Source organism: Conger conger, chromosome 14 (assembly GCF_963514075.1).
Source record: "Conger conger chromosome 14, fConCon1.1, whole genome shotgun sequence".
In the NCBI taxonomy this organism is placed as follows: domain Eukaryota; kingdom Metazoa; phylum Chordata; class Actinopteri; order Anguilliformes; family Congridae; genus Conger; species Conger conger.
The window spans coordinates 38,846,682-38,873,904 of record NC_083773.1 but is presented as its reverse complement, the minus strand read 5'-3'; the positions used below and the strand labels follow the sequence as shown (position 1 = coordinate 38,873,904).

The window sequence follows — 27,223 nt, the reverse complement described above, 5'->3', positions numbered from 1 at the left end:
TCACACTGCCTGTGTTAGTTTACATATATAGTTGTGCTTAAAGAGCAGGTTTCTTGGAATGTTTTTTTCAATATTGTCAGTGTTCTAGAACAGTTCAGTTGCTGGTATTGTTTCTTGCATCAGCATTGGAATGTTCAGTTAAGAACATTCTAATCACATATTTGTGACTTTACACATTAAGGGGTTGTTCCATGCTCATAGCTGAAAGCTGATACCATACTTTTCAGTGTGAATTATTGAATAAATCCTTCCATATGTTGGAACAGGTCAGTGTCAAACGATCACAAGTCTGAAACACCATTTCAACACACAAGGCTGACCAACTCTAACTGAGGTCTGTGGTGCACACAAAAAAGACAAAAACAAACCAAAATAAAACGATATCACCTCTCCTTTCAGGAGTTTAACATTTCCCATCTGCATTAAAAAACATTAAAAGGTGCGAAACATTTGAATGAGTCTAGTGTTACCAAATGTTAACATGCTAATGTATTGTTACCATAATGTCTTTTGGTTTTAAATTTGCACCTTGAGGCGTTTTCTTGTTGCAACATGCAGCTACCTAAATTATATTAAAACCATTTAAATATTGATTAGTAGGCTAATATACACCATATGAATAAAATGGCTTGAATATAATGATAAATCGAATCCATTCTTCAAATCTAAATCTTTCCTCCTCTCATCTCCCTCTCTGTGCAAACATTATTTTATTCCCTGGCTGTTTTCTCTCTACCCTTTTCTCGCTCACTCTTTCAATCTCTCTCGCACCTTTAAACTCGTTGATTAATATGGAACAAACAAAAAAAGAAAAAAAATTACGTGTGGAAACGTCAATAAATGTGTTCCTTTTGTGCTGCGGTGGGTGATTCACCACTTCAACAAGACAAATCAGCAGAGGAAACAAAACAGAACGACAACTAAAACTAGAAAAACTACAAAAGTGGGTAGAAATAATATTCCAATAACTATCTAAGCTCTTGAAGACAAATTCCATACACATTACTATATATGCAGTATGTATATACACTCAATGACCACTTTATTAGGTATTTATTAAACTTTTTTTTTTTTACTTATTGGTCTTCTACCTCTGTAGTCTATCCACTTCAGGGTTCAACGTGTTGTGTGTTGAGAGATGCTCTTCGGCATACCACTGTTGTAACATGTGTAACACTGCTGTAAGAGTTACTTAGATCACATTTCTTCCCCATTCTGCCATTTGGTCTGAACAACAACTGAACCTTTCAACCATGTATGCATGCTTTTTTGCGTTGCGTTGCTGCCACATGATTGGCTGATTGCATTAATTGACAAGGTGTACAGTTCTACCTAATAAAGTGGTCACTGATGGTGTATATACATGGGATTGTTATGCCAATGTTCATGTATATTTACACAACAGAAATACATTCTCCCAAAATGTAGTATTACTATATAATTCATATTAATTTTCATGTACTTGTATTCCCTTATTTGTTCTTTTGTCTCAAGATTTTGGTTCTGTTCTCCAGATTTATCACCATTTGATCACTCAGAACTCTAGGTTGCCACAGTAACACACAGCACACTGAACGGTCACCCTATAATTTCCCCCCTCCCTGGGGTCTGTTTTAGTTAACCCCCCTCTGCCCCCACCCCCTCCCTTCCTCTCTTTGTCAACAGATGGATGCACAAACAGATACACAGGAGGAGTGTTTAATTGTAGGTGGGGTTCAGGCATCAAACTCCCCAAATCGTACTGTCACCCTCCTTCTGTGAAGAAAGAGAGAGAGAGAGATAGAGAGAGAGTGAGAGAGAGAGAAAGAGAGAGACATGACTTCATAGCAAACATCAGTTATAAACTTTTACCCAAACTAGATTACAGTTGATTAGACTAATCCTCCCTGGAGCAATGTGGGCATGGATCATATCATGGCTATACCGGGGCTACCACCCTTCCAGGTCCCGGTCATGTACCTTAGCCACTAGGCTGCAGGCTGCCCATGTCAGGTACCTTAGCCACTAGGCTGCAGGCTGCCCAAGTCAGGTACCTTAGCCACTAGGCTGCAGGCTGCCCATGTCAGGTACCTTAGCCACTAGGCTGCAGGCTGCCCATGTCAGGTACCTTAGCCACTAGGCTGCAGGCTGCCCAAGTCAGGTACCATGCCAGGTGCATACTGTAATGTCTTAATGTTGTACTGGAGTGTTAACTGCTGTGTTAGTTATCAGCCCTTTGGGGTATTTATTCAGATGCTTTTCTGTGCTTGATTGAACTTGCCTGCTGTAACTGAGCCAACCAGAAGGTGGGGTTTGTACTTCCTGGGAGTATTTCATAGTTTCCAATACACCGACAAGTTCAGTAAAGCATAGAATAGTATTTGAATCTAAAACAAGTAAGTATTTGACCCAGGTCTGTATTGTACTAAATAATGGCACTACAGCAATGTAACATGTTGCACATACAATTGTTTTGTTACACCAGTAGGGGGCATTCTTGCCCTGGACCAAGCAGTAAGCCAATTTCCCAGTGCAGTGTACTGCATGAAGGGGTTTGTCAGATTTTGTTAACTTATATTTACAAATTCTTCCTCCGTCTAAGCTCGGTTATTCTGATCAGAATCAAGCTTAAATGAAGGAAGAACCGGAAATATAAGATAATGACATCTGCCTACCCAGTGATTCATTTGAAATCATGTTTACAGTGGTGGTAAACATGGTGATTGACCATGAAGTCCTCCCAACCTCTGGGGATGTGCTGATGAGTGATATTATGTTTCTAAACTTTAATTCTGGTCAAGAGAGGAATTACAGCAACAAACACCCTCAAACCACCACACTTTATCCCTCCCCCTTCTCTCTAAAAGTACTGATGTTGAAACGCCATTGGCTGTGGCAATTAGAACCAATTTTCAGCCAATGAGCTTGAATTATTGTACAGCTGTACAGTGTTTTGGTACAGAGTGCCGGCCCGTCAATTGTATATTTTGAAACCTGAATTTAGGGACTATAAACACAGGCAGAGGGGGAGTCAACATGTCAGTTAGCCTTTTTGAATGATAGGATGGGATTTACAACGGTCTTGTAACAATGTTTTAACACAAAAATCTTACCTATTGTACCCCCTCTCCCCCCCGCCTCTTTCGACCCAGAGCCGCCCCCCCGCGCAGACTCACCGGCCCCCATTGGCTGCCCCGCGGCAGCGCTCACATCTGATTGGCGAACGACGTGGGCGCCCCCTGCTGGCCGTAGTCCTGGCCGTAGTCCCCGCCCTCGTAGCCGCCCTGCTGGCCGTACTCGGGCTGGTAGCCGCCCTGTGACCCCGCGTAGGGGTCCTGCTGGGCGTAGCCCCCCTGCTGGCCGAAGGACTCGGGGGCCGGCTGCTTCTCCTGCGACGGTGGGGGGTAGTGGGTGAAGGCCGCCAGCCAGCCCGTCTCCTTGAACACGAACCACAGGTTCCCCGCCCAGATGATCAGGTTGAGGAACCCGAAGACCTGCGGGAAGATTTCGGGGGGGAGGGGGGCGGAGGGAGGGGGTGTGTGAGCTTTCATCAGCACAGAGAAGTAGGCCTGTGTTCATCGAGAGGAACGCGGAATTATGGGATTCTACCTGAAACAAGAGCAGGAGTGAGGAGTGATGGGTATTAGATTCTGCCGATACTTTTAAAACAGTAACGGTGTCTAAGCAGCGCCTGATACCTTTCTAAAAACAAAAAAGAGCAAACAACGAGATGAAACAATGTCCTTTTATTATAAATAAATTGACCAATATTAACTGTGTAAATTTCCTATACTTACAAATACAAAATGCTATCATTAGACTTCACTTATCACCGTGAGCAAGCTTGGTAACAGTACCTGCTGTCACTGTATGTACCGAGTGTAACTGATGCTAGGCCAGGGAAGGTGTGCAGCGGGGCATGGATCAGTGATGCTTCTGTTTGCCTGTAACTTCTGTTTTGGAGCACCAGAGGGCGCCAGAAAACCATGGATATTTTGATCAGCAGCTCACGCATTGTAGAAGCAGTCTTTGACCACGTTCAAGCGCAGACCGAAAACTCACCTCTTCAGGCTGCACCTTTCCCTCCTTACCTCACTGCTATAATTAGCCATTGGTTGTAATAACTATAATTATAATTATAATACGTATAATTAGTTTAGTATTCAGGGCATTCTAGCTGCCAACTGTGGTATGCTAGTGGATAGTTTGTGTACTCTTCAAGGGTTCAGGTTGTATCTATGCGATCACTCTAGCACTCAGAACTGTACTTTCCTCTAGGGTCATCAATACACTTAAATGACTGTAATGTAATGTAATGTAAAAGTGGTATCAAAATCAGGCACCAAAATCTGCATTATGATTCGGTCCAGTCAGTACCAGACGTATGGAAACCAGCGCCATAGCAGTACCGGGTTTCAACCGTAGAAGTGAGCTGTAGATTTTTTTATCATGAGATGTCTCAAACTCTTTATTGTCTTTTTGACTTTGACTTAATTATCCCTTATGTTCTGTTTACTGTGTCAAAGGATATTATTACGATTTGAATGTAATTTTATTCAAAAATACTAAATATATTATCTTTATCTTAATTGATGGTTGCCATTTACCTCTGCTAATAGTGTCATTCACTTTTTGTGAATGTGATTTATGTAAGAAATCAAATAATGATGGCAACCAAAAGAATTCATTGAGTCTATGTTGCATAAATGGTGTTTAATTTGCAGAGTTTTTTTTTTTCTGTTAATTTATTGAATTGAATTGATAACCCGATGAGTACAAGCTAGGATAGCTGTCCTGCATTACAGCTCCCTAGCAAGTAGGCACTGTAGATATGCAATAGATGACCTATTAACGATCTTGGCATTGCTTCACTTTTTCCACATTTTGTTATATTACAGCCTTATTCCAAAATTGATTAAATTCATTTTTCCTACAAATTCTACACACAATACCCCATAATGACAATGTGAAAAAAGTTTTTTGGAGATTTTTGCAAATTTATTAAAAATAAAGAACTAAGAAATCACGTGTACATAAGTATTCACAGCCTTTGCCATGAAGCTCAAAATTGAGCTCACGTGCATCCTGTTTCCACTGATCAACCTTGGAGATGTTTCTACAGTCCGCCTGTGGTAAATTCAGTTGACTGGACATGATTTGGAAAGGCACACACCTATCTATATAAGGTCCCACAGTTGACAGTGCATGTCGGAGCACAAAACAAGCATGAAGTCAAAGGAATTGTCTGTAGACCTCCGAGACAGGATTGTCTCGAACAAATCTGGGGAAGGGCACAGAAAAATTTCTGCTGCTTTGAAGGTCCCAATGAGCACAGTGGCCTCCATCATCCGTAAATGGAAGAAGTTCGGAACCACCAGGACTCTTCCTAGAGCTGGCCACCCGTCTAAACTGAGCAATCGGGGGAGAAGGGCCTTAGTCAGGGAGGTGACCAAGAACCCGATGGTCACTCTGTCAGAGCTCCAGCGTTCCTCTGTGGAGAGAGGAGAACCTTCCAGAAAGACAACCATCTCTGCAGCAATCCACCAATCAGGCCTGTATGGTAGAGTGGCCAGACGGAAGCCACTCCTTAGTAAAAGGCACATGGCAGCCCGCCTGGAGTTTGCCAAAAGGCACCTGAAGGACTCTCAGACCATGAGAAACAAAATTCTCTGGTCTGATGAGACAAACTCTTTGGTGTGAATGCCAGGTGTCATGTTTGGAGGAAACCAGGCACCGCTCATCACCTGGCCAATACCATCCCTACAGTGAAGCATGGTGGTGGCAGCATCATGCTGTGGGGATGTTTTTCAGCGGCAGGAACTGGTAAACGAGTCAGGATTGAGGGAAACATGAATGCAGCAATGTACAGAGACATCCTGGATGAAAACCTGCTCCAGAGCACTCTTGACCTCATGCTGGGGCGATGATTCATCTTTCAGCAGGACAACGACCCTAAGCACACAGCCAAGATATCAAAGGAGTGGCTTCAGGACAACTCTGTGAATGTCCTTGAGTGGCCCAGCCAGAGCCCAGACTTGAATCCGACAGAACATCTCTGGAGAGATCTGAAAATGGCTGTGCACCGACCCTCCCAATCCAACCTGATGGAGCTTGAGAGGTGCTGCAAAGAGGAATGGGCGAAACTGCCCAAAGATAGGTGTGCCAAGCTTGTGGCATCATATTCAAAAAGACTTGAGGCTGTAATTGCTGCCAAAGGTGCATCAACAAAGTATTGAGCAAAGGCTGTGAATACTTATGTACATGTGATTTCTTCGTTTTTTATTTTTAATAAATTAGCAAAAATTTCAAAAAAACTTCTTTCATGTTGTCATTATGGGGTGTTGTGTGTAGAATTTTGAGGAAAAAAATGAATTTATTCCATTTTGGAATAAGGCTGTAACATACCAAAATGTGGGAAAAGTGAAGCGCTGTGAATACTTTCCGGATGCACTGTATTTCACCCAAAGCAGAATCGGAGCATAGATGTCTCACGTTCCCGGTCAGTGGTACATTTTGCGGGGCACTGTTGGGCGTGGGGACACTCACGACGGAGGTGTTGAGCCCGGACACCACGGGGTCGTGGATCTCTTTGCAGCGGTTCTCAATATCCTCGCAGGCGGAGATGAGGGTGATGACGCGGTCAGGGTTGGTGGCCGTCTTCACATCTGAGAGCCCCTTGGCCCAAGCAGCCGCACTGACCAGCCACATGAAGGTGAACACGCAGGTCACTCCGAAATCCTGGAGGGGACAGAGAATAACCACAAATAATCCAGTCAGAACTCTCCGGAGCAAGAACATGGTACCATGAGAAATGTGGACCCAAGACAACAACCTCTTTCCTCTTTGGTGTACACGTATTCAGTGTCTACATAGTGATTATTACCTTCAGATTAAATAATATCCAGATAATACAATGTATCAGGGTTGGCCAATTCTAGACCCTGTGGCTCTCCAGGCGGGATCAAACCAATAATTGCAAGATGACTGATCTTACCTCCTGAGCTAATGTTGCCCCTGAGCTAATGATGACCACTCTTACCTCCTGAGCTAATGTTGCCCCTGAGCTAATGATGACAACTCTTACCTCCTGAGCTAATGTTGCCCCTGAGCTAATGATGACCACTCTTACCTCCTGAGCTAATGTAGCTCCCTGAGCTAATGATGACCACTCTTACCTCCTGATTGTCCCCTCCCTGCCCCCCCTCCCCCCAGCATTTCGCCCAGGTGAATGCAGATGCTCGGCCCTGCTGGGGTGGCAGGGTTGGATACTCACAATCTGAGCCCCCTTGTTGTTTTCGCGGTACTTCTCCAAGCAGAAGAAATACACAGCGAGGGCCGCCATGGAGTACAGGAAGGAGAAGACACCGATGGTGACGAAGAACTCCGCTGAGGAGGAGTAGTCGCCCGTGAGGAACAACCTCTCTTGATTTCTGCCCTTACATGTCGGGGCATCAAAGTACACCTGGTGGAGCCTGAAGCAAGACAGAAAGATCAACTTTTTCTTTCTGTTCAAAAATAAAATAACAAGGGGGTTAGTGTCACACACAGGGGAGGAGGCGACTTGCTTATAATTTCTGGACATTTCCTTCACTTTTAACAGAATACAGCAGAGTCGGTTGGTGTTTGAGGGGGAGGTGTATAAACAAGGCTGTAATTTCTACACGGTGAAACCAAAATGAATAAATACCCTTTCATAAAAGAGGAGAACCTGTTACGAAACATTGAAAACATAGAAAAATTGTGGAGTACAGAGCCAAAGTCAAACATTATGGAGGGCACTGTACATTTTAACAACTGAGTGTATGTTTTATATTGTGTTTTCTTGTAAGTCATAATTCATGAAACGCCATTCTTCCCTTTTAATTCAAGTGTACATTTAAAGTGCTCTGGTGACTTTGTCGGGTGTATGAAGAAACAAATTTGATTCGATTCAAATCTTTGAATGCTTTCACTTACATTGTAATTGATTCACAAGCTAATTCCCAAAATGAAATTGGCAAACTTTGTAATGGAAAGTGACGTGTGCACTTATTTGCAGGTCGAAGGCTAAGGGCAGACGTGGATAGTACCACCAGGCCCCTAGGTGCACACTGACCTGAAGGGGTACTGAAACTCCACTTCGATGTTGAGGTCACTCTCCGTCCTGTTCTTGCACTCCACGCTCATTTTGAACATCCCAGAGTAGCTCCCACATGTGGCGAATGCAAAAATGGCAAAAATCTAACAAAGAAGGATGAAGGTGTGTCAGACAGGTTGAGAGAGAGTCTGGTTAAGCTTCATGCCTAACCACCCCACCAGCTGTGCCAATATCCAAGATATACCACAGGTTCTTGTTCCATAATGCTTTTACACAACGGTTACACATTTATCTTTCAAAATTTCACAAATGGAACACAAGCTTTAAATGAACATACTTTAATGGAACTATGTTTTATGGTAAATATATTCTTCTGCTGAACAGTAGTTGATTGGTTGCTAAGCAATGGTATTGCGAACGTTAGCTAGCAATAATGTATCCCTAGTCCACTATCTAAGCAACGGCACTAACGTTATCCAACGTTACTAGCAATAATGCATCCCCACTGTACTAACGTTAGCTAAGCAACTCTACTGCAATAATGTATCCCCACTTCATTAACGTTTGCTAGTTTAAATTATACCAGACAACACTGACACAAGTCATTTGTCTTTGTTGTAGACATTTACTGGACACTGCCAGATAATGTGCAGTTATTGAAATATTATTGCTTCGCTGGGGTTTGGAGGTCTTGCTGGTATTTAGATCCGATGATCATTCCTACTCTGTGCAAAATCCCCTAGAAGGTCAAAGGACACGTTAAAATCACTCATTTTGTTTTACTTTGGTAGGCTACTAGCGGTGAGACAATGATAACGTTAAGTTACGTTGATTTCAGTTACAAAGTGGATTACAGTGATCTACAAACCCGGAGTAATATTAAAAGATGTCTGCAAATTCCATTTAGTTGTGCATACATCGTGGATATTGGCACGGCTGGAACGCAAACTGACCAATAAAGACAATAGACCGGACGTATCTGTTGTGTAATATCGTTTAAGGCACTGTTCCAGTGTGTGGATGGACCCCATAGTCTGGTATCGCTTAAGTCCCTGCTCCAGTATGTGGACGGACCACGCAGTCTGGTATCACTTAAGTCCCTGTTCCAGTGTGTGGATGGGCGAGTCTGTTAAGACACTATTCTCTTGCATGGCTGGCTGCACAGTCTGGTGTTCAATCTGGGCCGTGGCAATACCGACTGCAGCCGGCAGCAGTGTCAGTAGGCTGGGATTAGTGTCTCAGTGTCAGCCGTGGTGGTGACATCACACGCCACAGAGGAGAGCACCTGCTTGTCGGCGCTCTCCTGAATCAACAACGAAGGTTGCAGTAATGATGCGCACACACAAGCAACACACACACACAGACAGAGAGACAGACAGACAGACAGACAGACAGACACACACACACACACACACACATGCACACACCAGTCATATTCTTGTTTCCTTAGGCTTTAGTAAGAAGCCAGCAGGCAGAGGGCCTTTTTCCAAAGCAAGCATTGCTGAGGGCATTGGCTTCGAATTTGGCTGGATCGTTCTTAATACATGTCACAAATCATGCGACCTTGACTCATCTGCTATGCTGGAGGACAACCAGTCCATACAACTGCATTTTTGTGTTTTTCCACCAAACAATATTGTTCTGAATTCTCAGGTCAGCTACAGTGCATACGAATACAGCGATAATACAGAGTCATTATAGTTAATTTCAGTATCGTTCACAGTTGCTCAAATCAAGCCGATTCATCCTTCCGTTTGCCAAAAATTATTACCCGGCATCAGGGAGAAGAAATGCAAAGGCTGTCAACAGAAAGAAGAGCAAGGTGGATTTACAATATAAGTAGGCAAGATCCTAGACCAGAAAATAAATTGAATATATACCTTTGTTCAGATCACTTTGTCCCTGGTATGTTTACTCCCAATGTGTTCTGTCATATAAGTTCCTCATATTCAAGCTAGAGCCGTGGGTGGCACTGCCTCACAGCAAGGAGGTCCTGAGCACTGCCTCACAGCAAGGCTAAATTGAGAGTCTAAATTGCCCATAGGTATGAGTGTGTGAGTGAATTGTGTGTGTGCTCAGCGATGGACTTTGATACAGAGGGCACACAGGGTTTCTGCAGCAGTGAAGCAAACTTTCTTTTCTTCAGTTACAGGTCAACCATCCAACCATCCAACCTTTACATTAAGACTGATATTGACTGGGAACCGTCATAATCAATGGAATCTCATCTCAGCCTGGTTTGACCCCTGTGTTTGACCACTAAAATAAACATGTTGCTACGGCCGCTTGTCATAATTTTGGCTGCTTTAACAGACCAGCTACGTTAGCATTAGCCCATCAGTGCTAACTCGGCTTCACAAGCAGGAGCTCAGCTAGCCACGTGTTCCTGAGCGGTCGGTTAATACGTCCATTACTATAATTGTTTCTGTTTTTTTTATTCCAATTAATAACCCTTTTAGGTGTAAGGTCACAAATGTGTGATTAGAGCGCTTTTAACTGAACATTCTAATGACGATGTAAGATCACTACTGGTAATGGAAACCAATGAGTTCACTAACTTAAAATTTTGAAAGAACATTCCAAAAACATTCAAAGGGTTTAATGGAAGCTATTGTTTATACTACAATAACACTTTGTGAGATGAATATCCCAAGGAGAACTGTGTACAATAATCATTATACTCCATATTCCAGTGTAAAACCATTTCTGTTAAACCGAAAGCTGTAGTAAGAACCACAAGCAGTTATAGTACGCAGTGCAAATGCAATGCAATCTACTCCCCCTGGGAAAATATTGCTTTATTTAATAATAATTGCATGAGGCTGAGGGAAGTCTTTATAGAGGGCTATTACTTGTGTGCTTGTGGTGGGGAGAAAACCCTCTGGAGGGTTGCGTATTTACACGTGATTAAATACAGTGCTATTGTTTCCTTGTACACCATTGCTTTGATAAGACATGTTTTGATTGCTTTATACAGGACTTTGGTGTGTCACTAAACAGACATATGAATACAGTGCAGTCCTTAAGTATTTGGACAGTGGCACGAGTTCCGTTTTTTTTTGGCGTTGTATTCTGATGTTCCAACGCTGGGCATTACATGGGAGCAGCGCATCACCTATGCTGAGATTCATGAACGTACAAACTTATCCAGCATAGAGGTGACTCTGGCATGCGGACACCTCCGCTGGCTAGGTCATGTGACCTGCATGCCTGTGTCTCGCCTGCCACGGCAGACACTCTCCAGCCAATTACAGTCTGGCCGGAGGTCCGCTGGTGGTCAGCAAAAGCGCTACAAGGACCACATGGAGGAGCACCTGAAGAGGTGCAGTACACCACCATCAGCCCTGGAAAGGACGGCAGCAGACCGAATCACCTGGCACTCATCCTGCCTCTCGGGCATCTCTCTCCTGGAGGAAAATACAGCCCTGAGACGAGCAGAGAAGCGCAGACAACGACATGCCATCACAAGTACTGACCAGCCAGATACGACACGCACCTGCCCTGCATGTGGAAAAGTGTGTGGATCGCGAATAGGTTTACACAGCCACATGAGGTGGCATGAGCGCACCCAGCGCTGAAAGCCCCCTATACCCCTGGGAGATATGAAGTCATCATCCATAACGATGGACTGCCATAAGCAAGTCAGCTTGGCGGTGCTTGTGGTGGGGAGAAAACCCTCTGGAGGGTTGCGTGTTTACATGGGATTAAATACAGTGCTATTCTTTCCTTGTACACCCTCGCTTTGATAAGACATGTTTTGATTGCTTCATACAGGACTTTTGGTAAGCCTAATGTTTGGCCTATGTCTCTTGGCTGTTTTGTTGTTATTTTATAATGGCTCCCTTGACTGCCATTGACATAACTCTGGTCCTCATGTTGACAAATTCCAATAACAGACTCCAAAGTCCATCAAAATCCTAGAATCAAGACTACATACTAAAAGCGTTCTTATACCTGCACTAAGGAAATGATTTAATACACCTGATTAATCAGAAACAGCTGGGAAGCCGAATCACTCCACTCTTTTTGGTCCCCTAAAATAGGGGGACTATGTTTAAAAAAGAGTTCAAGAATAGTAACCATTTTATTTTGGGTATGTAATTTTCCAAGTTGCCAGTCTGCACTTAAACCTCTTCTTTCTTTTTTTTCAAATCCAATGTGCTGGAGTACAGCCAAAAGAACAGAAATGTCACTGTCTACGGACTACACTGTACACAAACCAGAACACAGGTACACAAACCTATACACACACACAAACACACCAACATGGTGTGAATGTAACAGCATAAGAAGTAGCTTGAATTATTTAAGGCTGATTGATTCAAAGCCATTTCAAAGTTAAATTGGCAGCAATAGACAAATACTTTTAACAAATATCTTCATATAATTTACCTTGAAATCTATTTAACAGAAATATATCACAAACGCATAAGCTCACTCAAAAACATGCACACACTCACTTACACGCACACACAAGCATTCACACACTTACATACGCTGACATACACACGCACGCACACACAAATGCATCACACACATATACACACATGTATAAACAAGCACACACTCACACATGCACATAAACACACACACACAAGAATGCATAGTCACACAAACACTGAACAAACAAAAATGAACACTGACATACACACACACACAAACACCCACAAGCGCATGCTCTCATGCACACTAACACACACAGAGGATTAGTTCAGTCAGACTATTTTTACCACCCTGTTCCTGGAGGTGAGATCGGATTGAAAATCCAGCTATTAATCTGAGATGCTTCACCATCTGCCACTGTGCAGGAGTCTTAGAGCACTGCTACGCACAGTATGCACACTGTACAGTCACTGCTACACACACTACTGCTACACACACACACTGTAGAGTCACTGCTACACACACTACTGCTACACACACACACTGTACAGTCACTGCTACACACACTACTGCTACACACACACACACACACACTGTACAGTCACTGCTACACACACTGCTGCTACACACACACACTGTACAGTCACTGCTACACACACTACTGCTACACACACACACTGTACAGTCACTGCTACACACACTACTGCTACACACACACTGTACAGTCACTGCTACACACACTGCTGCTACACACACACACACACACACACACACACACAGTACAGTCACTGCTACACACACTACTGCTACACACACACACACTGTACAGTCACTGCTACACACACTACTGCTACACACACAGTACAGTCACTGCTACACACAGTACTGCTACACACACACTGTACAGTCACTGCTACACACACTGCTGCTACACACACACACACACACACACACACACACACACACACACACACACACTGTACAGTCACTGCTACACACAGTACTGCTACACACACACTGTACAGTCACTGCTACACACACTACTGCTACACACACACTGTACAGTCACTGCTACACACACTACTGCTACACACACACTGTACAGTCACTGCTACACACACTACTGCTACACACACACACACACACACACTGTACAGTCACTGCTACACACACTGCTGCTACACACACACACACACACACACACACACACACACACTGTACAGTCACTGCTACACACAGTACTGCTACACACACTGTACAGTCACTGCTACACACACTACTGCTACACACACACACACACACACACTGTACAGTCACTGCTACACACACTGCTGCTACACACACACACACACACACACACACACACACACACACTGTACAGTCACTGCTACACACAGTACTGCTACACACACACACTGTACAGTCACTGCTACACACACTGCTGCTACACACACACACTGTACAGTCACTGCTACACACACTGCTGCTACACACACACACACACACACACACACACACTGTACAGTCACTGCTACACACACTGCTGCTACACACACACACACACACACACACACACACACACACACACACTGTACAGTCACTGCTACACACAGTACTGCTACACACACACACTGTACAGTCACTGCTACACACACTACTGCTACACACACACTGTACAGTCACTGCTACACACACTACTGCTACACACACACTGTACAGTCACTGCTACACTCACTACTGCTACACACACACACACACACACACACACACACACACACACACTGTACAGTCACTGCTACACACACTGCTGCTGCTACACACACACACACACACACACACACACACACACACACACACACACACACACAGTACAGTCACTGCTACACACAGTACTGCTACACACACACTGTACAGTCACTGCTACACACACTACTGCTACACACACACACACACACACACACACTGTACAGTCACTGCAACACATACACTACTGCTACACACACACACACACACACACACACACACACACTGTACAGTCACTGCCACACACACACACACACACACACACACACACACACACACACACACACACACACACACACACACACTGTACAGTCACTGCAACACACACTACTGCTACACACACACTGTACAGTCACTGCTACACACACTACTGCTACCCACACACACACACACACACACACACACACTGTACAGTCACTGCTATACACACACACACACACACTGTGCAGTCACTGCTACACACACTACTGCTACACATACTATACACACTGTGGCAGGACTGGAAACAAGCTCAAAAACCTGTCTTGTCGAAATGAAAGCAGTTCTACAAAGGGTGTTCGATAACAGGTGTTCACTGTAAGAGATGTTTTTCTACACATATGCTGTGTCAAGAGTGCTTTGACACAGGTTGTGTTAATTCTGAACACTTTTGACACACAATGTACAGTACTCAAGAATCAGTTTACATGTTTACGTGTTGGGCACTCAAAATCCTTAAAAAAAAAAGTAATTCTTGAGCATTTGCATTTAATGTGTGTACTTTGAGTGGATTAAATATATCTTTTCCAATTAAAATAAAAAAGATTAAAAAACGACGGACATTGCCCAATCACAGACGTTGAGCGCATTCAAACAAATGGCTGATACATTTACTGTGTCAAAATCAACACGGGATGCGAATTCTACACAACATGTGTTAATGACACATCTCTTAGAGTGTTTGCTAAGATAGTGTTTACTCAGGAAATCACAAAGGGGGAAATTGTGTGGTTGTGTGTGCAGTGTGGTTTCTGACAGTAAGCAGTTTCACACACTGATAATGAACACAGTGTGTGCAGCGTTATACACTGATAATGAACACGGTTGTGTGTGCAGCATTGCACACTGATAATGAACACGTTTGTGTGTGCAGCATTGCACACTGGTAATGAACACGTTTGTGTGTGCAGCATTGCACACTGATAATGAACATGGTTGTGTGTGCAGCGTTATACACTGATAATGAACACGTTTGTGTGCGCAGCGTTAAACAATGATAATGAACACGTTTGTGTGCAGCGTCACACACTGATAATGAACATGTTTGTGTTTGCAGCATTATAAACTGATAATGAACACGTGTGTGTGTGTTCAGCGTTATACACTGATAATGAACATGTTTGTGTATGCAGCGTCACACACTGATAATGAACACGTTTGTGTGTGCAGTGTTATACACTGATAATGAACACGTTTGTGTGTGCAGTGTTATACACTGATAATGAACACGGTTGTGTGTGCAGTGTTATACTGATAATGACAGACGGTGGGGGGGGGGGGGGGGGGGGGGGGGGGGGGGGGGGCAGTGTGGAAGAGCTGTGTGGGGAATCTGGCTTCCTCTGTCACAGTGGACGTGTTGCTATGGCAACATCCGTGGGAGATGGAGAGTGGAATCACGTCACAGTTTCCACGGAAACATGGTTCTCACCTCTCAATCCACACGCACACGAGCGCACACATACACAAGGCAGGCGGTGACGGGCTCAATCCACACGCACACGAGCGCACACATACACAAGGCAGGCGGTGACGGGGCTTGACTGGTGTGAAAGAGATGGCAGGTTACGCTCTGAAGCAGATCAATGTTCACTTCATGCAGGAAGATCACAGTACTGTACCACATACACTGTAATGGAGTCTGGAAACACACACACACACACACACACACACTGTTACAACGACTACACGCCTCCCACACACACACACACTGTTACAACGACTACACGCCTCCCACACACACACACACACACACACACACACTGTTACAACGACTACATGCCTCCCTCCCACACACACACACACACACACACTGTTACAACGACTACACGCCTCCCACACACACACACTGTTACAACGACTACATGCCTCCCTCCCACACACACACACACACTGTTACAACGACTACACGCCTCCCACACACACAAATACACACACACTGTTACAATGACTACACGCCTCCCACACACACACACACCTACACACACTGTTACAACGACTACATGCCTCCCACACACACACACACACACACACACACACAAACACAAACACACTGTTACAGTGACCGCATACCCCTCACACACACACACACACACACACACACACACACACTGTTACAGTGACCGCATACCCCTCACACACACACACACACACACACTGTTACAGTGACCGCATATCCCTCACACACACACACACACACACACACACACTGTTACAGTGACCGCATACCCCTCACACACACACACACACACACACACACACACACACTGTTACAATGACTGCACACCCCTCACACACACATACTGACACATTGACTACACACATCTCCCAAACACAGCCAACTACAGTAATGTCACAGCTCTTGACTGCCATCTGAAAATGGGGATGATAAATGTGGAATTAAAAGGACACATGGGTTCTAGGCGGCACACAGCCCATGAGAATTTTCCCCCAATATTCCTCCTAAATTTCCAAATCCCGAATTTTTATACCTGAGGGAATCGCCCAAATCTGGCATCCTTCATCGATGCAACAGAAGCAGAACTACAATTAGTACCCGACTCTCGACATAAACGAACGGTCCAGCTGAGAGAAACTGGTATAGTGCGGGAATAAAAGATGAAAGGAGGGATTGTCGGAGGGAGAGAGAGAAACAGGAGCATACAGGAGCTGAAGGAAGGGTAGGGGCAGGCAGGTAAAAGCAGGACGGTGACGGAGGGTGCTCTGTAAGAGCTGCTGACGCAGTCCTCTGCCGTCACGGCAACGCCTGGACTGTGCGGCGAATTTCTCTGGACGTGCGTGACAGCAGTGTGAGTCATACTGTACATCTCACACACACGCACACACACACACACAGCACACATATCCATGGAGAGGCACGACACACACACAAACATGTACACATACACACAGACGCATACATACCATACAAACATACGCACATAAAAGCATAGATACTGTACATACATAGTACACTGTACACATCACACATACACAAGTACACATGTACAAACACATGTACATTACATTACATTAATTTGGCTCTTACCCAGAGCGACATACAACAAAGTGCAAAGTGCATACCCATAACCAGGGATAAGTGCGCTGGAAGTACAATTTAAACTGCAACCTGCACAACAAAGGTAAAGACCAGGGCCTATTTGATCATAATTTGTTTTTTGTTTTTTTTGATAGTAATACCGCAACACGCAAATGTATGAATAAACTGTTGACCTAGCCCAACAAAACTAGCAAAGGTATCATCCTAATGAGTGTGGAAACATGCGCACACTCACACGCAAGCTGCCCTTGCCCTGTGAGCAGGCCTTTCTGTAGAGAATCCGGCCTGCAGAGCCTCACACACCCGCCTGTTCTACCTCACAGGTCAGAGAAACACTCCTGCTTTGTGCCTGTGTGTGTATATATGGGAGCGTGAGCAAAATATTGAGTGAAAAAGAATGAGAGCAAGAGTGAGAAAGAAAGAGAGAGCAGGGGTGAAGGAGAGAGATAGGAAGAGGGGAGAGGACAGAGGGGATAGTCACCGAGTCAGCACAGTTACAGCACATTAACCCTCCAATCATGTTCAGATTTTATGACCGATTTTCCATTTGGGGTCAAATTGTGCCCAACAGTTGAAATAAACACAAAAATATTTAAATAGAAAGATTTTGTAGTGTGTTGTCTTCTTATTGTCTCCCAAATTACTAGCCTTTTATTCAAAAATATGAATCATTGCGAAACATCTAATTTTACAGCCTTAGGAACAGTAAGTGAAAGTTGGCACATTTATGGGAAATTTATTTCTGTGCCACCAGAATCATTCACAAAGAAATCTGAGAAAACATTTTATACAGTTACAGTGTCGAAATAACACTGCACATTTGCATGCCAAGATGGTACATGATAGCATTATGTTTGTTGTATTTTTACTATTTAATCCCACCACATTAGAAATATCATAGTATCAATATAAACAAGGTTAACTGTTTTTTAAGCGATGTCAAACATTGAGTGGTGTCAAACTGACCCCAAACATAATACAAGGGTTCAACAGAAGCCCTTCATGTACCAGTCTGCAGAAACCTTGAAAGCTGATGAGTTACACCAGTTCCCATGGTAATAAAAGACAAAAAAATCCAGACCTAAAGATCTGGAACAAAATTATTTAAATAATCCAGCTCTAACAAATGTGGAGCATTCAAAGAACAAAACACAAAGCAAACCTGATTACTACCAGCCCTGAAGGATGTTTACACAAGATGTTCAAAGGACTATTTCTGACCGAGTGCATGTGTGTGTGTGTGTGTGTGAGAGTGTGTGATTATATGTGCGTGTCTCTGTATGAGTGTGTGCAATGTTCATATGTGTCAGTGTGTGTGTGTGTGTGTGTGTGTGTGTGTCTGTCAGTGTGTGGTTATATGTGCATGTCTCTGTATGAGTGTGTGCAATGTTCATATGTGTCAGTGTGTGTATGTGTGTGTGTGTGTGTGAGTGTGTGTGTGATTATATGTGCGTGTCTCCGTATGAGTGTGTGCAATGTTCATATGTGTCAGTGTATGTATGTGTGTGCCTGTGTGTGTGTTTGTGTGTGTGCGTAATACACACGTGAAGTTTAGCACAGGGAGCTGAATTTCCGAGTGCACTGATGATATTAAGAGCAGCAGGTGGGGGATATTAACCAGTCTTCTCACACTTGACCATATGGGCCATCTTCCCTACACAAAGCAAGGGCAGGGAGGGGTAATGAGACTCAAAATTCATTTGGCCCTGTCTAATGAATCCACTACTGATTCAAAGAAGGAAAAACAAGGGAAATTATGATACAGTATATTTAGATGAGAAGAGAAATCTGATCTACTGACGTAAGCAATGTCACAGATCCACACCTATGGAGAGATTACATTAAGATTATTTTCATCTCTTGATGTAATCAAATATGCGCTGGTATTGTGTATAGTACATGGCAAATGGATTGTGTTGACTCCAGTTTGATACGATACATTTTGCACTGACAGATTGTATTGTTTGAGAGTATTTTACACTGAACGAGTATGTTTTCATCCCATGTTTACTCATACAAACACTGAAAGCGGAGACCTAACACTGCACAATACATATTTCACTTTAGCTACAGCCCCTGGAGAATAAGCACTCAGAACAGGATAAATGGCCGCACTGTGGATTGATGGCTCTAACCTGCTGTAAAACTGCAGAACTAAAACTGATGATGGAGCACAGCTGCTCCCGGAGAGCACTCTCCATCACAGTCCTGTCAGGTGGCCCATGCTGAGCCTGCAGTTCAGCCCAGCCATTCCCAAGAAAGGACCAGTGTGGAATACACCAGGGAACTCTGCTCTGGAATAAACCAGGGAACTCTGCTCTGGAATACACCACGGAACTCTGCTCTGGAATGCACCACGGAACTCTCCTCTGGAATACCCCAGGGAACTCTGCTCTGGAATAAACCAGGGAATTCTGCTCTGGAATACACCAGGGAACTCTGCTCTGGAATAAACCAGGGAACTCTGCTCTGGAATACACCACGGAACTCAGCTCTGGAATTACCCCAGGGAACTCTGTTCTGAAATACACCAGGGAACTCTGCTCTGGAATACACCACGGAATTCTGCTCTGGAACAAATCAGGGAACTCTGCTCTGGAATAAATCAGGGAACTCTGCTCTGGAATACACCACGGAACTCTGTTCTGGAATACAACACGGATCTCTGCCCTGGAATACACCACAGAACTCTGCTCTGGAATAGAACATGGAACTCTGCTCTGGAATACACCACAGAACTCTGCTCTGGAATATACCAGGGAACTCTGCTCTGGAATACACTAGGAAAATCTGCTCTGGAATACTCCAGGGAACTCTGCTCCTCCAAACTGCTTCTAAGATGTTCATCATGTGTATTACCCAGAAGTCACAGATGATGAAGAACCAACGTTCCTTTATGCATCCATTTTACAGACACGCACATTCATGTGCAAACAGGCAGCAGCTCAGACTCAATGAACTCATCACTGGTGCCCTATTGATATGAACCCTGACATTTCCGAGGATTTCCTGCAAAGAGAATTCCAGGCTAGCTGCTGTCACCCTTTTCTGTGCCAACTTGACAAAAAATGTCAGAAATAATACATCTAATTTCAAAAGTTTTGTGCACAGCAGATTACTATCATTTGCAAGTGCAAAGATGGCACTACTTCATAGGGGCACTGTAGTGTAATCAACACAATAAGACTTTGGGTTTTAGGCTGCCTGTTTGTATTTGCAAACTTATTCCACCAAAATAAAACTAAGTTTTTGTTGCACTGTTAAAGAGATTAGAATACTGATCACAGCTGACGCCTCATGTTATGGAATTTAGAATTCTGAGCTTGCCCATAGGCCTTGGAAGTCTGACGTAACCCAGAGCAAAACTGTCCATATATGAATTTCTGGATCAAAGCACAATTTCTCTACGGGGAGAAATTAATGGCCCTTTCATATAACCATCTCTGTCAAAGTCTGGGTGGCACGGATGGTGCAGTGGGTAGCACTGCCGCCTCACAGCAAGGAGGTCCTGGGTTCAAATCCTGGTCGGCCGGGGCCTCTCTGTGTGGAGTTTGTATGTTCTACCCGTGTCTGCGTGGGCTTCCTCCGGGTACTCCGGTTTCCTCCCACAGTCCAAAAATAGGCAGGTTAGGCTGATTGGAGAGTCTAAATTGCCCGTAGGTATGTCTGTGTGTGTGTGAGTGAATGGTGTGTGTGCCCAGCGATGGACTGGCAACCTGTCCAGGGTGTGTTCCTGCCTTTCGCCCAATGTATGCTGGGATAGGCTCCAGCCCCCCTGTGACCCTGTTCAGGATAAGCAGGTTAAGATAATGGACGGATGGATGTCACAGTCTGTGATTTAAGGTGACATTTAATATTTCTCTCTTAAGCAACACTGGGCCAACAAACAATGCTACCATTAGCCAGCAAAGAAATTTAAATAAACGACTTGAATAACTTGAAAATTGAAAATTACCAATGAGTACACCAACCATCACAAGAATAAAGACACGTACAGCGATATATACAACTGTATTAAGTAAATAAACTTATTGTTTATTACATGAACGAGTAATAGCCATTGGCAACACGCATGAATTGTAACTGAAAATACAGCCAGATACAGCCCTGTGCATGATGCTGTTATTGCGCCACAATTTGCTAAGAACTTAGCCGTAGCAATGAGTTTTTTTTATTTTATTTTTTTTATTTGCTTTGATTTTTTTTTACTATAAAAATGGGATGAAAGGCACTATTTTTTAATATACAAACAAATGTCTAAATATCATAATTTACTTTAAAGGATTTTTAATAAAACCCATTCATTTCTCCCATAGACTTCCGGATTTCCGGAAAATGCAAACAAACCATAGATATTTCCGAAGGAATAAAGATATAACACAACTTCCTAGGCCTATTGTCTTCTGCTATTTACAAACTGTGCTTGTAAAGCTGATTGTGAAATTATCAAAATTATTTTGGAAAAAACACCATTTTTGAAGCTTCATGAATATAATGAATTCCTGTTTTATGTGTATAATGGATGCCCATACCACAGTGTAAATAAAGCAACAATTGCTGGGAACATGATTTCACAGAAACAGACTGTACAATGTTAAAGATATGGGTCTATAGATATTGTAAATGTATGATAATGTTTTCAATAAAAGCGAAACAACAAGCAAAATGCACCGATATGAAAACAACATACCGTAAATCCTCAAATTGTGTCCGGGGTCTTTTATTTACTTAGGCTGCACAAAGCACAGGCCTTTATTTGGGGCAGGCTTATATTCGAGGCAGGCCTTTATTTCTTATTAGGCTTCTGGTGTAGAATTTTATTCTTAGAAATAAAGTAAAAGGCTACACTTAAAGTGGGCCAACACTGATCAACACTTCCTGTAACCGTTCAGAAATCAATTAGTGTAGGCTAATCAGGAAACACCGTTTGGTAAGTCATAGTGTCAGTCTTAACAGACTTAGTTTATTGCAAATATTCTCAAACACAATAAATCAAGTCCAGATTCCATAAAATAGCAACTTGCCAGACACGCCTTCATGAACAATAGCAAATTAGCGTAGATAACAGCAAGTTAAGGATCTTTTTTTCCTAAAGTGCGTTTTATTGTGAGACATGCGTTTAGTTTGGAGCAGCATACCGGTAGGCTATCAAAAGATTTTCGCTTTGGTTTGGGATTTAATTTACTTTTGGACTGTTTGATTCTATTGCTAAATGTTGGGACTAATGGGCACTGAAATCTGGGGGGTATTTGATGGTTCACTGTTAAGTTTTATGTAGTTGAAAGAGTGTCGGGATTTCCACCCGTCTGTTTATTGCGAGCCAAGGCAGCCGCTTTGATTAATTCATTGAATGTTCGCTGTGCTGTAAATACATGGAAACCTTATTGCGTAGCCAAGTAGCCTAAATTGAGTTAATTTTTAATTTTGCCTGATTTACTTTTTATTAAATTCGTAGGCTGGAATGCCTTGCGGCAACAATTGTGTTTAAATGTATACAGCTTCAGCCTTTGGCAAGCTACTTAGAAGGGGGCGGCAAGCGACTGGTAGCTTGAGAGCAACCTGTTGGAGACCCATGGTGTAGGACAACGACTTTTCATTGGCAACAGTATTAAACCAACCAACAATATAAAATATTAAGAAGAGCTCTTTTATTTCATTGAGTTAAATCGAAACAATGTCTTCTAGTGCTCATGGACTGATAGCCCTACTGGTAGGCAATATTACCCCGGCTTGTATTTGGGGGCCGGCCTTTATTTATCCGAATCGGCCACCCCCCGGGCATTAACCGAGGCCCGGCTTCAAATAGAATCCCGGACACAATTTGAGGATTTACTGTAAGCTATGACTGGAAAAATCCAAAGAAAGAAGCAGTCCCACAGCTTCACAGCAAACGAAATGGAGATATTTGTTAGAGGTGGTGGCGCTGAATAAAGAAACATTATTTTCCAGTTTTAGGACTACAGTGTCCAACAAAACAAAGAAAGAACTCTGGTTAAACATTGGTCCAGCCCACAGAGAGAGTAGGGAAATTGCCTGTTCATAAATATAATTTAAAAGGCAATTAGGCTACATGTTCAATAAAGTCCAACATGCATCCATCGTATGTACAATTCTATTGTTTGCATTATTAGTCAACTACAACTGTAGAATTATTAGTGTACACATTGCTTAACAGATTGAGATGTAACTAAGAGCAACAGCTGATTTCAGAGGCTTGCGGTCGTAACAGTGGTGGCCACTAGCGGAGTGAGCTGACAACTTCACTAAGGTATAGCTAAGAGTGGTCCAGACCAACCTTATGAAAGTACCACTTACAGAAGGTATACTTAGCTAAGAACGTTTCGGGAAACACGCTGAAACATTAAGGCACAGTTAAGAAGGTTTTGGGAAACATGCTTAAATATTAAAGCACAGTTAAGAAGGCTTTGGGAAACATAGCCCAGGTGAGTTTCACATCACGGGTGAGTGTTATCAGAAAAAACCGTCACTGGGGAATGATTTTTACACGGATAGACATAATTTGGGTCATTTGAATGCTTTTTTTCTTTTGCAAAAGCAAAAAATCCTAAAAGTAGGGTGAAATGGGCTCCTCGTGTGTCTACAACTTGAATCAGATGAGTTTCAGACAATGCCTTCGCCCTAGGAATTGTCGCCACCATTTTGTTTGAGATAGCAGCTTTGCCTGATTTTGGGCCAGGAAAAGCCCTCAAATGGTCAGCTCCTTTCCAAATATTTGTTGGTGCGTGAAGCCCTGCACCTGTATGAGAATGTATTTCTGCATGAATCTGTGTGTGTGAGCATAATCGTGCATGTGAGTATACGTGTGTATCCTGTACATTAGTTTATATTACATACCTATCCTTAACTTTACATTGCTTTCCATAAAAAATTCAAAAGTACATGACATTACTTCAAAATCAACAGCCTAACAGTTTCTCTTGTTTTGACATTTAATAAAAAAGATTTATCGTTTTATTTTCATTAAGTGACGAGCATAAATGATTATTTTTTAATTGTTGCAATGAATCCATACTTCTAAACCCACAGACACACACAACCTAAGTGTTTAGTTCCAATGGCATTAATCATAGGACAAATAATACACATAAACACACATAATAAATCTAGGAAGTAAAAAGGGTATAGTAGTAAGGGAATATGTACATTTTATTTATGTAATCAATCAACATTTTACCTGATCTTTACACATTACACTGTTTGACTCTGTTGTTGCAAAAATCACCACAAGCTAAAGACAACTACAATGAGATCAGGGACAACTATGAAATGCGGCATTAAATAAACAAAAAGAGACTTGCATTTAAACAGTCTATATTTAAAGGATAACACTGGAAATTGTCATTTTTCAGTATTGTCAACATGTACCATGAAAATACCAAAACCAAAAATGTTTTGATCCAGCAGCTTGTTATATTCCCTTGTGTCATGGAGTCTGCATGCCTGTGTCGGGGTAGCAAAGGTGAAACTGATTGAGGATCTGATCACGATTACCTGATTACCATATTTCCCATGAGGAAAAGAAAAGCTGGAAGACATAAAAAGCTATTTTATGCTTCCTGTTCTTGCCTTTTAGATTCTATATCTAACGTCTCCACATTGATAAGCCTTTTGACCCCTCACCCCTCTGATACTGCTTTTGCCCCTTTCCATTTCTGAAACATCAGAGAAGGTGCTCAGCACCTGCACCATATGCAACAAAAGTACAAAACTACTCTCATTTACAAAAGCATGTCCCAAACATCATGGAGCCTTGGAGGGGGGGGGGGGGGGGGGGGGGTGAAACCATTAGTGCTCTAATGGTGAAACCAAAGTCTATAAATGTGTATTTTGACTACATGTGAACTGTTTTATGACAGATGTAATAAAGAAAAATAATGTGTCTTTGTCCCAAACATCATGAAATTCACTATATATATATATATAAACCTGCTATATGCTACTGCGGATTAAATCAATGGACTGTGAGAAGATCGTTTATTCACGAGCATACTGAGGAACCCCGGCTGTCTACCACTTCCCAGGACAACAGCGGAGGCGAAACGGGACTTACCCATTGTAGGATCTTTATGAACCCCAGTGGCTGCTTGACCACGGTGAATTGCCCGGTAGCGACCAACTGCAAACACAGAAATAAAGAGTGAACGGGGGGGCTCTCAGGTGCGTGACAGCGCCGCAAAACGAGTGTTCCGAATACTGCATAATGCGCTGCGATGAAGAACGAGCAGGCACCGACTGCACGCGCAGCAGCAGCAGCACACCGTCACGGAGGAGGGAAGGGTGGCAGATGACGCCAGTAAGCGGCAAACACCAGACACAGATACTGCCCATCATATTCACGAGTTAACAAACGACGGCCGTCGTCTTTCAGTTAAGGGTTGTGCATCCATTATAGCTCGTGCGTGTCAACCTAACCTTTTAAGCTACGTTTTTTTAACCTAACCTTTTTTTTTTCAAAACGCCCAACATTTCTGTGGATATTTTGGGGGTCACGGTCAGCATAGCCGTGTTTAAAATCGCGGTACATCTGTACTGGCTGGACCTTTTTATTTTAACGTTTTATTTTAATTGTGGTCTAAGGACACTAGACGCCGACAAAACATAGTCAATGGTTACGGATAGAAGCGAGCAGGGAGTCGGATGGAGATGAACAGTTGCCAAAATTAGACAAAGCTGCTTATCCCCGTGGTTGCGCGGTGTATACACGACATAAAACACATTTTCAAGGCAAACGAATATTTTAATTTCAATTTCCCTCATTCTGCACAGATGCTTACACATCAGGCCACCAAATAATTTCGACTATTATCGGCAAAGTAGCTACAATTTTGTCAGTATGTTTTAATTAAGAAACATAACAATATTAAATGTTCAAACGGAGTTTGTCGCGAAATAATCACACACACACACACACACACACACACACACACACACACACACACACACACACACACACAAATTTAATGATTATCAGTTTCCCTTTGCGCTGTCGCTCCGTACCCATCCCCCGCCTAGAAAAAAACACTCCATAAAGCCCTTGATAAAAACACAAGCCTCGGGTGAGCCGCAACAATATCACACAGAAGGTCAATGTTACGCAGAAGTATGGTCATCGTTATTATGTGCTTGCCTGAGCCATTTCAGTATTTTTGTTATTGTACTAATTGACCATAAAATTAGAACGAACAATCCAGTATGGTACATCTACCCGGACTGCTCCATCACTGGTAGAGGACTGCAAATATTTGCTTCGCGACGTTCACATATTCTCCGCTTTTGAAATGATTTTTCTTTCCAGGACATATCTCCAAGACAGCCGCTCATAACAACCCCCTATCACTGCATTTCAGACTCGGGCGGTTGCTTTGTCATTTCTTGCCTATTCGATATAAAATGTCCCGTTTATAATGCAACCGCATATCTGTTCCGATTTTTTAAAGCAGGTGCACAATTTGTATTCATTGAACCACAGGCTTGTTACATTATTCTACGTTAAGTAAATATGGGAATTGCTGTTCAGGACATCCCTACCTGGTTCACAATATCCATCTTAGTCGCCCGCTTGGAGATAAGAGGATCAAGCGAATGGAGGGAGGCGGAGGCTGGAACTCCGCTCTGGTGTGCGGTTTGCTACTTTATCAGTCCGC

General features: G+C 43.1%; 2 protein-coding genes across 3 annotated transcripts in view; both read right to left on the bottom strand.

The window, feature by feature from the left end:
- Nucleotides 1-1,911, bottom strand: part of LOC133110763 (blue-sensitive opsin-like) — a 13,224-nt gene extending 11,313 nt beyond the window's left edge. Inside the window, exon 1 of the mRNA XM_061221061.1 lies at nt 1,894-1,911. Within this exon, the coding sequence (XP_061077045.1) occupies nt 1,894-1,911 (18 nt within the window). The remainder of the gene's footprint in view (nt 1-1,893) is intronic.
- Nucleotides 1,649-27,223, bottom strand: LOC133110764 (synaptophysin-like). Of its 2 annotated transcripts, none has more exons than XM_061221062.1 (7): nt 27,108-27,223; nt 25,630-25,695; nt 8,075-8,199; nt 7,253-7,451; nt 6,526-6,717; nt 3,156-3,473; nt 1,649-1,755 (listed from the first exon to the last, which is right to left on the bottom strand). In XM_061221062.1, exons 1-6 carry the CDS (start codon nt 27,123-27,125, stop codon nt 3,186-3,188), a joined length of 888 nt encoding a protein of 295 aa, XP_061077046.1. In that variant the 5' UTR covers nt 27,126-27,223; the 3' UTR covers nt 1,649-1,755; nt 3,156-3,185. The 2 variants fall into 2 exon arrangements, with proteins under 2 accessions (XP_061077046.1, XP_061077047.1); XM_061221063.1 differs by having other exon boundaries at nt 1,667-1,752.